The sequence below is a fragment of the Corvus brachyrhynchos genome, unplaced genomic scaffold (genome assembly GCF_000691975.1).
Source record: "Corvus brachyrhynchos isolate BGI_N302 unplaced genomic scaffold, ASM69197v1 scaffold542, whole genome shotgun sequence".
NCBI lineage: Eukaryota > Metazoa > Chordata > Aves > Passeriformes > Corvidae > Corvus > Corvus brachyrhynchos.
The window spans coordinates 1522869-1538111 of NW_008236766.1; the positions used below are offsets into that span (position 1 = coordinate 1522869).

Below are 15243 nucleotides of genomic sequence, written 5' to 3' on the forward strand. Positions count from 1 at the left end.
CAAACTGATGACAGCTCTTCAGCCTTTGGAAATGCTTTTCTGCAGTTTCAGTTATGTTGTAGGAAATGCAGCTGTGCTGGGCACCACCTCTGTATTCAAACAAGAGGGTCTGGGCCAGGGTATTCTCTAGCTGAAATGTTGGCTTCTAAGTTGCCCCACTTCAAAAGGGCAAAAAGGTGTGGAGGAACCAGAGGGCTCTCCCTTCTTGTTCTGCTTAGCAGGCTACATGGCCAACAAGTTATTTACCTGCACTCAGACTCCAGAAGTCATGCTGGCCTTTGTATTCTTAGCCAATTTCTTTCTTCAGAATTACCAGTTTAGGAATGCCTTTAAAAATTGCATTTCTTTCATGGGAATTGTAAGTACCACAGGGACCTGAGGGGTCACACCTAGAGAGCTCTTTAAAATTGACTTTTACCTGACAAGAGAATTTTTTTAGTCTTTGATTTCTTGGTGAGGAGAGAAACAAAGGCTTTCTTGGCAGGCTCTCCAAAGCTATTCTGAAGAAACCATCAGAAAGTCTTGGCACAGGAAATTATTTCAGAATACCCACAGAACAATGCAAAAGTCTATTTTTGTTAACTGCTGGTTGCCTGTTGGAGGTGAGGGCTGGGGACACACACACACACATAAAGTCAAGTGAGGGCAAAATGAAGTCATTCTGCTGTTTGATACCATGAAAATAAATTAACCAGTGTCAGTTCAGTCCTACTTGAAACTTGTGAGGAAATTGGATTTCTTTTCAGTTTTGATTCTGCATTGTGTGTCTTCCCCCACACCATTTTTTTGTTTTGTTTTGTTTTGTGTCTCCTTTCTTTCCTCTCTTGGAGCCTGGGATTCTTTATCAAGGATGTCTGAGTGCCTTTGAATGGTTCCTTGACACTTAAAAATAGTGTCAGGATTTGGCCCAGCGCCTCCTGGGCATCTGGGACAGTTACTGGCCCCATGGAGAGCAGAGTTCCCTGTATCAGTATCCTGATACCTTGTTGATTCACAGAATCATCCTGTTTATTGCAGTAATCATATAATTGCCTCAAGATATTAATTAATGATGCATGGTCTTGCAACCAAGCGTCGTGCTACCGTTTTTATTGAACACATCCTGGATCTCCAAGGCTTATTGCAGGTAGCAGCAATAGTTAAATCTGTGATATTTAGTGTTCTGAAAGATGTGTCCTTCGTGTGATAATAGTTGGTGTGGAAAAGCTTGTGCTTTTCAAGAGCTCTCAGTGGGCTCTTGGAAGATGAGAAGCAGCTGATACTGAAGTAATAGGTAAAGATTTTGCAGAAATTTGCGGGGAAAGTATTAGTCTGACTTGGCTTTGAAAGCAAATTTGGTAAGTCAGGAAGGGAAAAAAAACCCTGGCTATGATTTAGACTGTGTAAAGCATGAAAGACTGAAGCTGCAGGAGTCCTTCACATGACCTTGCAACCACCCAGAGCTCAGACCGGAGTCTGGAGATGGCAAACAAAGCTGTTTCTCTGTGCATTCCTGGTTTGGAGCAAGGGAGTGGGATGGCACATGGGAATAGGCAAGGCCTTGGCTCTGGACATGTTTAAGTGGCTAGAAAAGCTGAGCACAGATAAGCTGTATATGTAGGGGGTGGTTTGGGCTTTTGTTTGGCTTGGTTTGTTTTTTAAACAAAAACGCTTCTTCAACTGTTCTGAATGTTTTCTTTCTCCTCAGACCTGTAGAGGAAGATATCTTTGGCTTAAATATGCCACAGCACATTTCTTTATATCTCTGGTTTTTTTTAATACAAGCACATCTGCGTGTATCAAAAACTGGTTTAGATGAAAGCCATTACAGAAAAATGTTCCTTGGTCTTCTTTCCAACTCCTTCATCCTCTTAATCTGGAATGTTTTGAGTGTATTTTCTGTATGGCTTGTTCATAGCTTATATTGATGTTGATGTTTCAGTTTCATCTGTGATGTGATTTTTTTTGAAGTTAGAAGTCAGACAAAAGTATGTAGGTATTTAGGGAATATGATTACAGAAATGGCAGGTATAGCTGAAATACTGGCTAACTTTGTAAGTATTTGGGGCCATGAGGTAACTTTTCTGTGTGCTCTAGTGGGTCTTTACACCTTTACATAACTGAGAGACCAGATGGTTCATCAGAAGCCAGGCATTTCAGCTGATCTGTTGCTTTTAACAGGGCTATATGCTGAAAAAAGGTCACAAACGGAAAAATTGGATGGAACGATGGTTTGTGCTAAAACCCAATATTATTTCCTACTATGTAAGTGAAGATTTAAAGGACAAGAAGGGAGACATCATACTGGATGGCAACTGTTGTGTAGAGGTAAAACCACTCCAAACACTATGTATGTCTCTAAAGATAAGAATTAATCCTTTTTTGTGGGGGATTGACTCCTGATATCTTTTAAAAGAGATTTTTTTTGTTTTATATAAAACCAGTTCATAAACATCCTTTTAATAAAGGCTATTAGTGCTGGTATTTGTAGCTCTGTGACGCAAAACTGCATAGATGCTGCTTGACTGTATAATTTAGATTTCAGTGTTTGCAAAGCTAATCTTTATTGTTACCCATTGTAGGCCTTGCCTGACAAAGATGGGAAAAAATGCCTTTTTCTCATAAAATGTCTTGATAAAAACTTTGAGATCAGTGCCTCTGATAAAAAGAAGAAGCAGGAAAAAACAAGGTGAGGTTTCAAAAAGTCTAGATACGTGAAAGTTAAGGTTAGTGGAATTCTTACAGCTGTGCTTTACTCGAATTTGAAATTTTTGGTCTTGGGATTTTTTGATGTCTGTGTTTTGGGCACATGGATCTTTACGGGGCCTGAGACTCAGGAAGGACTAAGGATCCAGGTAAGGGAAATTGATTTTTGTCATGTAGGTGCCTCAATTTATGCAGCCATAGCCAAACTAAAATGATGATAATAGTTGTTTTTTCTATCTTGGCTGTAATTCTAGGAATGGGGAAGGGAAGCAATCTTGTAAATTGTTGGTTTTGGGGAGAAAGGGAAAGTTTGTTCATTTTGGCGCCATTAAAATACTGGCTTTGCTTTTACAGTTTTGCTTAAAGCCATATGTTTTGGTGAGCTGAGAATAAGGCTGGGAGTTAGGGCTTGCTCTTCTATTCCCATGGTAAAATCATTCCTCCTGTGAGCCTTCTCAGATATGTGCTGTGTGATGGGTACATCCATCTGCAGAGCAAGACAGAAGCCCTTGCAAAGCTGTTGTTGCCAATGCCATTGAAGAATGTGCAGCAGTTAAATATTTGGAGCTGTGGGCTTTCATTTGCACTTCCCTCTTTACCTGCAGCATGTGTTTCATTGCACCAAAGTCAGGTGTATGACAAATGATTCAAAAGGAGGTATTTTTTCATGGTTATGGTAGGTGAATAAAATACCAAAATCATGTGCCACTCCTCAGCTTTGCTGTCTTAAATATTTCCTCATGGCATGTAAGTGAATGAGAGCTACTGTCTTACTGGGAGAAAGTTTTCCCTTGGATTATCTGTAAGAATACAGGGTTTAAGGTTGGCTCTAGGGAAGACAGATAACATCCTACTTCTTGGTTAGAGTCACTGAGTCTAGGTAGTAAGAAATCACAAAGTTTTGGGATTTTTTCTTGTAGCTGGGCATATAAGGGATGCATATGTCCATGGCCTGTTACAAATCAATGTTGGAATTGACATAATTCAGTGGAATTGCCAGACCTTACCCCTGTGGCACGTAGCCAATGCTGAGAGCTAAGTGTCTCACTTTTGGTTCGTGTTGACAGCCAGCCTGATGAGAATTAGGACAACTGACAACAGTTCTTTCTGATTTAAAAATACATTAAATCCCCAACACAACAGACAGCACAGCACCACAGGTATTCATTCATGAAGTCTGTCCAGAAAGTTGAGCATTGCCCTTCAGTGGTGCTCTCTTCCTGTCCCTTCCAGCCATCCAGAGCACTGTGAACCTGCTGCGGGCGGGGAGCCCTCCTCCCCACAAAGAAGCGCGCCAGAAACGGAAGGAGCTGCGCCAGAAGCTGCTGGCTGAGCAGGAGGAGCTGGAGCGGCAGATGAAGGAACTGCAGGCGGCCAACGAGAACAAGCAGAAGGAACTGGAGACCGTGCGGAAGGTGGGATTGGGAGCTCAGTCCCTGTGGTTGAACTGGGCTTCTTGGAGAGTAACTGGGCATCTCTGTCCTGTTCAGGCACATTGAGCAACCTCCTCCAGAGGAGCTGCACTTGTTTCAGGCCCCTCTACTGAGCAAGGGATTGTCAGGCTGGTGTAGAACCTGCCAGCTCTGCGGATTGTGTCTGGGGATGGGAGAGACCAATATTTTCAGTTGCTTTGGGGTTTTTTGTTTTCCTTTTCTGTCAGACACATCTGTCAAACCTGGGGCTTTCCATGAAGATTTTCTTACATATTTTCCCAAAGTTGTCACATGATTTGTTTGTTTATGGCAACTGTTCTCTTCCCACGGATGTAATTTCTATAATTTCTGTCTTTAAAACAAAAAGATGTGGCATTTCTTGCTGTGAGAGCTTTTAGTGTGGAGTGTACCTTGAAAACAGCTTAGAACCCAATATTCAAATTCAAACCCTCCCCACTTGCTGCCTCACATTTTGGCTGCTGAGTCCCTGCTGCTGCAGCCATCCAGACGTTCCTTTGTGCTTACTCTACAGGTCTCTACTACCTCCTTAAATTAATATAAGTTTTTTGCATTCACATTTAGGACAAGTCTGCATCATTTCTTGAGTTTTTCGTAAATAAAACCTACTAATTTTAGCCCTTAGAAAATCTTCAGTGATCTTTGCAGCTATAAATATTGTGAGGGTATTAAGGGGTTTGAGTCTACAAAGCAAATAAAATAATTTTTAAAAAAGCATTTTTAAAAGTCTTGTCATTGTCACAATTTGTGGCAAGGAGAAATTTGTCTTTTCCAAAATTAATCTTGCACTGACTAGTACTGATGTAGGTATTATTCTGTGTGCCTTCAATGGAGTCTGACAGTGGAAAACCACTTTTTAATTTAATTTTGGCCCCTGTAGTCTACCATGTGTTTAAGATTCAGAATGCAAAATAGACAGTAAAGGATAGCCTGTGTTACCTGCTACTGGTAAGTAATGTACCTGTTAACAGAAATCATAAGGTTGGATTTCTGCATTGTTTACTTTATGGAAAAATATTTAGGGGGGAGACAACATGAGAGCAACCCCAAAGGAGCAGTAGGATGTTGACAGGCTTCAGGGAGTTTTATAGAAATTAGAATGGGTAAACTAAAGAGAGTTGTGTCCAGAAGCATCTCTTGAATTGGGTTGAGTTAAAATGACTTCTCAAGGAAAGTAGCTTAGGCTCTGACATGAGCTACTGCACTTTGCTTAAGTGGAACTAGGGGGGAGGTACATTGTTGGAGGAACTGAGAGTGTTTGATTAGTTAGAAAAATGTTCTTCAAGGAAAAAGCTTTGTAAATGCTTCAGGAAACTGGATTGTTCTGGGAAGCTTAGAGGTTGATTTGCTCCTGATGGCAGTGAGCCACCATTTATGCAGCATCTGCCAAAGTGTGCTCTGGGACTGGTTTGTATTCTCGTAGCTCCTGCAGTAGAGTATTTCAAAATGTCTAAAATAGATTTTTTTCATATTTTTAATGGAATTTTGACATGTGCACATTGAACTGACAGAAAGGTAAGGTTTTCTTTGTGTGAGAGCATGCCCAAATGTGTGCACCCTTTCTGTTTCAGTTTGGGGTCTTGCATGGGCTTTGGAGACTGTGCTATCTAACACCTGCTGGGGATGGTGTGTTCCTGTTGATTCCCCCTCCAACACTTGTGGCTTTTCCCTGACCTGCACAGTTCCCAGTAACCTACCTGCCAGGAACAGCTGGTGGTGGATTAAGCAGGAAGTTGCTGATACTGAGTGGACAAACAGCATTTTCTTGCTAAGCTCTCTGGCACTGGCCTGGCACCTGCCCTTGCCTGTGACTCTGCACGTTCACCCTCTCAGCTCAGTACTGGCAATGTTTGTTTAATTTCAGAGTGGGGAAGGAAATCTAGAGGAGATTTCACTTAAATAGGCATCCTGGATTTGACCACAATTACATGCTTTTAAATGTCCTGGCAGAGGCGGAGCGCTGCTTCTAAAACACTGGCATCATTTAAGCCTTGCAAAGGAGAGCAGTTCTGTGCTACGTTCTGCAACATAAACCCAGAAACTTGAGCCTTCTCCTTCACTTCTTCCCATTTATTTCAGACCAGAGTGATGTTACAAGCACTTAAAAGAGTGAAAGTTTTAGCTTGGCAGTTTTAATCATTGGGGCATCTCATAAGTTCGTCTAGGTTGGTGAGGGAGGATGGTTTAAATGGGGTACCTTCAGGAGCATTACAGAATCATAGAATGGTTTGGTTTGGAACAGTCTTCAAAGATCATCCAGTTCCAGTCCCCTGCTGTGAGCAGAGGCACCTTCCACTAGACCAGGTTGCTCAGAGCTCCATCCAGCTTGACCTTGGACACTGTCAGGGATGAGGTATCCACAGCTTCTCTGGACAAACTGTCCCAGTGTCACCTCCTCTGGGCTTGGTCCAACAGGTCCATGTCATTTTTATGTTGTGCCCTGCCCTTACTAAAGGTCTGTGGAAACATTTTCCACAGCCCAGCATATTAAGAAAGAAGCATCAAATAAGTTTCTTAGGAAAATTTTGTGAAAGAATGGTTTTGTTTTCAGTATTGGTAAAATTTTGGCTAGTGATTGAAGATTTCTAACCTTGCATGGATTGAAATCCTGATGAAAGGAAAAACTGTGACCACTGTCTTTATTTGCAAAATCAAGATTGAACAAAAGTAAAATAAGATGCAAGAAGGTGGAAAGGTACCAGCATCTGTTTCTTAGGCCTTAGCTAATGTTCCGCCTAATTTCAAGTGATGATTATCAACCAGGATTTTATTTACCTTACTTGGCAGTTTAGGGGATGTTAGAGGGATGATTCACAATGGCACAATCACTTATTCTAGCCAAAGTTAGTGGCACTTCTGCTTTCCCATGACAATTCAGTGCTTCTCATTTCTGTTTCTGTATGAACTCTGTGCGTGCTGGCATGTTTTCCCTATTGGAAGTCCTATGCAGTCCTGCCTGAAATGTGTTTTTTCATAATGGTTTTCTATCCCATTGAGGTAGAGAAAGAAATACAGTGATTTCTATCACTTGAGCAAAGCAGGACTCAGAGGAAACTTGGAGATAGTCAGGTAATTGCCTTTACATTGGTAAATTTAAAATTATTTTGCAAACAATCAAGATAGACAAATATATTTAAAGGCTGAGAATAGTCTCAGACATTAAAAAACCCAAGCTGGTGCCTTCATGATTTTGAAGGCTTCTTCCATTTTTGTTAAAACCAAAAATTGTTAAATCAAGTTCCATTCCCTCAAAATGATTTAGTTTTGCCAAATTGGTTTTTTCCTTCTTTTCTTTCCCCCTACCCCCCACCCTTCTCTTCCAGCAACTGGAAGCAGCAGCTGCTCGTGCTGCTGAGGAGGAGAAGAAAAGACTTCAGACTCAAGTTGAATTACAAGACCGCTTCAGTTTGGAGCTGGAGAGAGAAAAAATGGTGAGTAGTGCATGAGGGGTTTTGCTGCTATTACACATAGGGAGTCGTGTTCAGCAAGGGCTTCCCTCACAGGCAGCCACTGAAAGGATTCTGCACATTTTGCAGGAGGCTGGAGAACACCACCTGTGTTGCATTTATTTGAGATGTAGGAATAAAGTATTTTTACTGGTGAATTCAAATACTGGAACAGCCCAGCTACAATTTGTACAGCATTCAAAAGTTAAATACTATTGGAAAATTGGGGAAAAATTGACTGCTTGAAGGATAAATGCAGACTGAAGTTCTCCTTGCAGTTTTCAGAGATGGAGAACCTGAGACCAATACTTGCTGTATGAATAAGCAAAATGAATCAGGCATAATCAAAATGCATTTTATGTCTTCCTAGAACAATTGCTTTTTTATGCTGTGTGTTCTTTTACAATTATACACACAAATATAAAAAAAGAAATATTTTTGCTTTACAATACTGTTACTACTCAGCTACACTGAGAATTCCCCAAAGAACTGGTTTTCAGTCTTCAAGGGCTTTGTCAGGTTGTTCTGTTAGCTGGGGAAAAGAAGGAGAAAAAGTAAAGTGGATGTGATGGGACATCTCAGAACATTAATGCACACAGTGCTGCTTGATGGGCTGAGCGTGAATTCCTGAATACAATCCCTTTCTGGGTCACTGGGATTTGGGTCAGCTCAGGGGAGCAGGCTGCAGACCAATGGGGCAGGACATGCCAACCTCCTTAGCTGTTTTCCAGCCCTTTATCCATCCTGTGCCATCATCCAGAGACGTAAGTGTATGAGATACACTGCTGCCAAGGGAGGGAGTGAAAATAGTGCCATTAAATCAGCCTGACCTTTGTGTCTGGCCTCTCTACAACCTTTGTCTTCTTCACTTTATCTGTAAATTAAGCAACAAGATCAAGCTGACTGAAATTAGGTTTGAACCCCTGTAAAAATCATGTGCTGCAGGAAGTAGGGCAATGTAAGTAGCCTGTATTATTATTTTTTTTTTAAATGCTATTAGTTCCGTATCTGCAGATCTGGCCTCAATTTTATCAGTTCTGCTCTGCAGACAGCAGGAAATGGTTTGTCTCTGAAAACATAACCTGAGGGAAACCTGGAAATTCCTTTAAAAATTGGAAACCTGAGTCGAATTGTAGCTCATGTGTCCTAAATTTATGCTACTAGGTAAGACAAAAAATGGAAGAGCAGGTTGCTCAGAAATCATCTGAACTGGAACAGTATTTACAAAGAGTACGTGAACTGGAAGAAATGTATAAACAGCTACAGGAAGCATTGGAGGATGAGAAACAGGCACGTCAAGATGAAGAGACTGTGAGGAAACTTCAGGCCAGGTATGGCTTTGACCAGGTAGAAAAGTCTTTCAGTTCCCCACCCCTCCCCTGCCAATAGTGAGTACCTGTGCCATGCTACTAATGACTGTTTGCCCCTTGGGTATGCTGCTGGAACGGGGGACTACCTTCAAGTCCAAACACAGGACAGGTTTTATTTTTCCTTAAGATATGAAGGCTGAAGCTGCTATTTATGATTTTTAGAATATGTCTGATTAGCCTTTAGCAGAGGGCAAACTCAGCAATTTTGGAAAAGCAGGTGCAGCTATTTTTCCATCAGGTGTTGTGCATATCAGCCCGTGAAAAGCTGAGATCTCTCTGTACAGGCTTTTCAGTTGTTTATTTTACAGAGCAGTAACTGTAAATACGACTTTCTGCTGTGTTTTATCACAGGTTCAAACTGTAATGATAAAGGGTTAAGTTTCCTCTTCCTCACAGGGGCTTTGTGGAGTGTGGTTTTTTTCTTCACATATTCAGTCCTCCTAAGACAATGAAGATAACTTATGCATGCTTGTTTCTTCTGGGGCTCTGTGCTGTGTATTTGCATTATTGACTACATTTTCTGAATAGCCCTTTGTAGCAGCCAGACTGCTTGCACTGCTGGCATGACACTGAAGGCAAGCCAACAAACAATAACTTTTTCCCTGCTTCCCAAGTTTTTTTTTTTTAAACAATATTCTCTTTCCCTTAAAAAAAGAAAAAGAGGAAAAAATTAATTTTGCTTCCCTACGCAGATACAACTTATGTTTAAGTGCAGTTAACATCACAATCCCCATTGCAGATTGCTGGAAGAGGAGACAGCAAAGAGAGCTGAACTGGAAAAATGGCATTTGCAGCAGCAACAGACCATTCAGATGACAGAAGCAGAGAAGCAAGAGCTGGAAAACCAGAGAATGATGAAGGAACAGGCTCTTCAAGTGGCTATGCAGCAACTGAAACAACTTGAATTGGAAAGGAAGGAGGCCCTTGAGCAATATGAGGTGAGCTGCTCTGGTCATCAACCTCTCATCCTTATCTGTAGATTGACTGAATTTGAAGTTCTTCAATATTATGTTTCTTTAAGGGTTAGTATGGCACAAAAGTTAAAATAAGAGGTAGGATGGTTGGGTTGTTTCTGTTTTTTTCTAGTTTTTACTCGGTTTCTAGACCAGTAGATAGATTTGAAGAAGAGGATCTGTTTCAGACACACCTTTGAACCTCTTTTATTTATTTTTGTCCTAATTTGCGTGCAGGCCAGCTCAGTCATATCCTGAAATACTCTGTACATTTGTCTTCTGCTGCAGACTCCCTTCATGTGCAGTCCCACTGCTGCCATAACTGGGTGCATTTTGCTTCTGAGTTAGTAATTCTTGCAATGCTTTGATGATGTCATGGCATGGTATTGTCTTCTACAGATGAAAAGTCAATGTGTTACTGTTGGCACCTACTCCTCAAAAATGTATTTAAGTACTGAATGGATGTCAAGGATAGGTAGGAATTAGCTCAGATTCTCAAATGTGCAGCAGTGCCTCCTGTCCCAGATGCCAGGCCTACTCTCTGCTCCACCAAGTGTTTTTGGGGAAGGTCAGTAAGTGTTCATGGAAGAAATTAGAGCCAGAGTCCAGCAAGTACAGAGGCTGAAGTGCTGTACACTTTCCAGGGCTAGAGAGGTGTTGATCCTGCATTTATTTAGGTCAGGAAAGAAAGCCTGGCTGCGTTTGTATTTAACAGGGAAGGGTGTTTATGGGCTGAGCTCTGAAGGACAAGCCAGGGAGCTGTCTTGCCTGGCACAGAACACAAATGCTGCACTCACTGCAAGCAAGGGCCCAGCTGGGGTAGTTGTGGCCACTTTACAACTTCCCAGGGTGGTGTTACATCTCACACCATCACAGGATTGCTTCTGGCTAGTACTTGGCTTTTTTTTTAGGTGACATCTCAGGCTTTTTGTGTGTGAAACATCGTTTACTACTCCAAAGGAATGGCTGAATACAATAGACATATAAAACCACAAAAAATTCCACAAAACAATTATTTTAGAAATAATTAAACATTCTAGCCTTCTATTTGGAATTGCCCAAAAGACCAGTCTAGGCTTAAGAATGAAGACTGTCTTCATTACACAGCTACAGAATCTTGTAAAACCTTGTTATTTTGGGATTCTGGTTTGACACCTTTTTTTTGGGGGGGGGTTGTGGTGGTGAATAATTATTTAGGATGGTTCCACACTAAACAGAGGGCTGGGCGAATTAGCATGGTTCTGGCTTTCGGTTTGAAAGGTGTTTTATCTGTTTATATGAACAGACTAAGTTGTTGTTCTTTTCAAGCGGGCTGTGTCTTTTTCAGGAGGTTAAGAAGAAGTTAGAAACGGCAGCTAATAACACCAAGAGTTGGAAAGATAAAGTAGCTCATCATGAGGGATTGATTCGATTAATAGAGCCAGGTGAGTTATCAACAGAAGAGTTACAAAAATATGTGTTCATTCTGTCTCATGTACTTACATTATCTGGTGATTTATTGAAGTCTGCCTTTTCCTGTGCCTTACTGGTTTCACAGCAGCCTATAAGTATCACCCTTTGTGACAACTGCTGATGGTAACTTTCAAGCCTTTACCTCTACAGGTCCTACTACATTGGTTCTTTCATCATTATTGTTTGTTTCTTTTATGTTTAAAACAAAGCAAGGATCAGCCTGAACATTGCACTGTTAGTGTGTGACATCCCTGTCAGAATTGCCTTACTCAAGTATTGCTCTCTGTCTTCCAGGCTCCAAGAATCCTCACTTCATCACAAACTGGGGCCCAGCCGCCTTCACTGAAGCTGAACTGGAGGAAAGACAAAGGAGCTGGAAAGGGAAAAAAGCCACTTCCGAGTGACAGTGGCAGCTGATGTGTGGCCCAGAACAGGAGCCCACCTCCCCTCATTCTGCTTTGCACAGAGCAGCCTCTCGCTTACAAAATTTAGTTTGCTCAGCAGGTTGGGCCTTTCTGCTCATGAAATGCTGTTTACCACGCTGGAGTGTCTGCTCAGAGCTCAGCCATTACAGTGTGTGGTGTCTGACAGGATGTGCTGTTTTCCGTCACGTTTCCAAGACTTTGCAACTGAAGATTTGTACTGAAATGTAGGTTGTGACAGAGTTGTTCCTATGCTAGCCTGTAACGATCTGACAGCAGCTAACCAGTCAGGCAGCAGCACTTTCATTCCAGAAAGTGAGGGAAGCAGTTGTTCCACTGGTTCAGTTAGTATAATTTCAACCCAGGATAAATCAGTCCTGGAGGTTGTGTCCAACTCTGAGATGGAGCATTACCTTTCCTTCCACTGAGCCTCCTTTCCCTTTTGCTCTGTCCCTCTGTTGCTCTCTGCACGGTGCTTAGTGCTCAGACACATTCCCTTGGCAAGGGGGGGCTGGCATCACTGGGTACCTGCTGCTTGCTTGGATTTGGTGTCCTGTTTCCTTCTCTTTGCAGGAATCCAAACAAAAGAACTGAGATAACCGTGTAGAAAATGCTGCTGTAAGACATTCGGAAAAAGTAGTAGTGCAAGACTGGTTTTGTACTGTCTGAAACTTGAGAAGTGCTAAATAAAGCCTTGAGAGTTGTCTTCACAGTTCAAAAGATGCAGTTTTGGCTTACAGGTTTCTGAAGCAGATGAGTGGAAGGTGGTAGCACACACAGGACAAATATACTCTGTGTCAAGGCTGTGTTTGTGCAAGAAATCTGATTATAACATCCTACCATTTTTAGGTGTAGCACTTCTGCCTTACTTTTAATTGGAGGCCAGATTAAAAAAAAAAGTACGAAGAAAACTTTTTTCTTTTTAATAAAAATGATAAATGTGTAGTGATACTGCTTTAGAAAAACCCAAGTAATTCCTGTCAATAAAATAACTTCAGTCTTTCTAGTCCCAACGTTTCCCAAAGAGCTTGCTCTGCCTCACAGTTCTTTCCTGGGACACTCCCACACCAGGCATTGCTCAGTAAAGCAGGATTCCTGCCAACTTGTACAGACATTTTGAAACCCCCCTCCTCGAGGAGCAGGTGCCCACTGGTGTGGCTTGTGAGCAGCTTTGACTGTCCCCCAGCCATCCATCCCTCACCTGCTTGTTAGTTCAGCTACATGTTAAATTATTTGTAGTAAATAGAGAGTAAAATTTTCAGGAGGATTAGCAGTGCCTTAGTGTGCAGCACTGTGATACTTGGGTCTTGGAAGAGCAGAAGCTGTACAGAAGTGGTGTCCAGATTTGGAAGTCAATAGCATTTTATTTGTCTATTAACTAAGACTCACTCAAATACTGAATCTTCTCAGACATTTATTCTCTGGTTATATTTTTATACTAATTGAAATCTTTAATGTTTCAGTAAAGGGAGTGCTGATTAGAATGGCAGGAAAATCTAGGATCTTCCTATTTATACTCACTGTACAGGAAAACCATAGTTCCTTAAGCTTGATAACAAGGCCTTTTTTAAATTGATCACGTTTACAGAAGCAATGTGAAGAAAAATCCAACCACCTGTAATAGAATTACTAATGTACACAAGGTTAAACTTTGCTAAAGGAGCTGGAACAGTATTTATAACTACCAGACATTTTATGTGGAGAGCAGAAGGGATATTGGGGCTAAACTTGTTTAATTTTTCTAACAGTCTTTATTTTGGACAACAGTTTTTTAAGAACACCAAATGATGCATGTTTTCATATTTTTTACTGTTCTTTAGATTTGGCTGTTTAATAAAGTAATATAAAGTCATTTACATTTCGGAATTAATGGATCTCTTTTTGTCTGGATTTATTTTGGGCTGTTGGAGTTCAAAATCCAGTAACTGCTGTGTGGAAGAAGTTTAATGGTTGGATCAGTGGTCACATGGTAACACACACAGACTTTGTTTTAGCAGCGGTCCTGCTCTTAAATGTTCGTATTCAGTACACCTTGATGCAGTCTGGGGCAAGGGCAGGGCAGCTCTTGGAACAGCCACACAGCCCCCCCTCACAACGTGTCAGCCCTGCCTGTCTGTGTCTGTCTGTCTGGGGTCAGCTCTTACTCACTGGCAGAAGAGGAAATGAGACAAGGTTCCTTTTAGCTCTGTCGTCCCGCTTGCTCTGACAAATTAAGAAAGCTTTGTTTAAAGCTTTGCTCAGTAAAGCTGGGGGCAGTGGTTGGTTTAAAAATTAAACTACTTGCATGCTGAGCAAAAATACCACTTGAGAATGAGCCCCTTGGAGCGACACTGAGCAGCATCCAAAGGGAGCACAGAGCTGTGAGTCACCACCGATCATGGATCAGGGAGCATGGAAAGCTGCATCCTGGTGTGCCATCATTTCCAGTGGGGCCAAGGGTTACAGCTCTCCTATTCCCACGAACCAACGAGCCCCCTCAGGGTGAGGATCTAAACTGTGGGGTTAGGGATGTCTCTGGTCTCCCCAAGAAGCCCTAGCTACACCCTGGGCTTACATAGAGGTGGGGGGAAAGCTGTGGCTGCTGTTCCTGAACCTTTGGGAGATGCACTGGAGGGCTCAGCCCACTTATTTTATCTGCCAGATTCAGGTTTAATTTACCTGCTGCTGCTGTAACAGCCCTGCAAAACACTACCCCAGTGCCGTGCTGTTCCTTCTAGGAAGAGGATGGGGTTTGGTTTGGGGTTGGTTTTTTTGTTTTTTTTCCCTGTGATCATTTTATGGACCTGATTTATGAGCCATGCACACTGGATCACACATTCCCAAACTGTAACAGGCTGGCTTCCAGCAGCTCATGTTATTCCTGTTCCACTGTCCTTCATGAACAGTCACAAAAGCAAAGCCTCTGTGGGGGAAAGGAACAGTGTCTTAGGATAGAAAGTGTATCCTAGGGGTTGGGGGGGACCCCAACCCCAAAAGAAGCACCTGTTTGTGCCTGTTAATGGCAGGGGGTTAAGCAGGTGATCATTAAGGCCCCTTCCAACTCAAGGCATCCTGTGATCCTATGGCTCAGTCACGCAGAACACCTGGAACAGGAGCTGCCCCATCCATCTCAGTAGAAGTGAACGGAAAATAACTGCTCTGATTTTTATCTCAAATATGTGAAGCAGTTACGCAAACAATTTTTGAACGAACCGGTGCAGGGCCAGGAAAGGGCCACAAGGCCTTTCAGCTGCTTCGGGGAGAGAGGTCATTATTTGTTAGCCGAAGGAAGGGCTGCAGAAGGGCGGCAGGTGTGCCGTACACTTGTCCTCTCACAGAACGACGAACTCCTTCCACACTTCACAAGATTTTTAGGGGCTTTCCCAGTCTGCCGGTACCATACTGGTTACTCGATAATTGTGGCTCTCCCTGCTTTTTTGTTTTTGTTTTTAATAAATCTTTTCAGGTCACTGTGGCAGCCCCTG

The 15243-nt window shown here is 42.1% G+C and overlaps 1 protein-coding gene across 1 annotated transcript in view; it reads left to right on the plus strand.

Moving 5' to 3' along the window:
- Window positions 1-13649, plus strand: part of SWAP70 (SWAP switching B-cell complex 70kDa subunit) — a 31027-nt gene extending 17378 nt beyond the window's left edge. The window contains exons 5-12 of the mRNA XM_017727346.1: window positions 2161-2307; window positions 2562-2660; window positions 3909-4100; window positions 7460-7567; window positions 8747-8913; window positions 9692-9890; window positions 11233-11329; window positions 11652-13649. Coding sequence (XP_017582835.1) covers window positions 2161-2307; window positions 2562-2660; window positions 3909-4100; window positions 7460-7567; window positions 8747-8913; window positions 9692-9890; window positions 11233-11329; window positions 11652-11761 — 1119 coding nt within the window. The 3' untranslated portion in view covers window positions 11762-13649. The remainder of the gene's footprint in view (window positions 1-2160; window positions 2308-2561; window positions 2661-3908; window positions 4101-7459; window positions 7568-8746; window positions 8914-9691; window positions 9891-11232; window positions 11330-11651) is intronic.
- Window positions 13650-15243: the final 1594 nt, after the last annotated feature.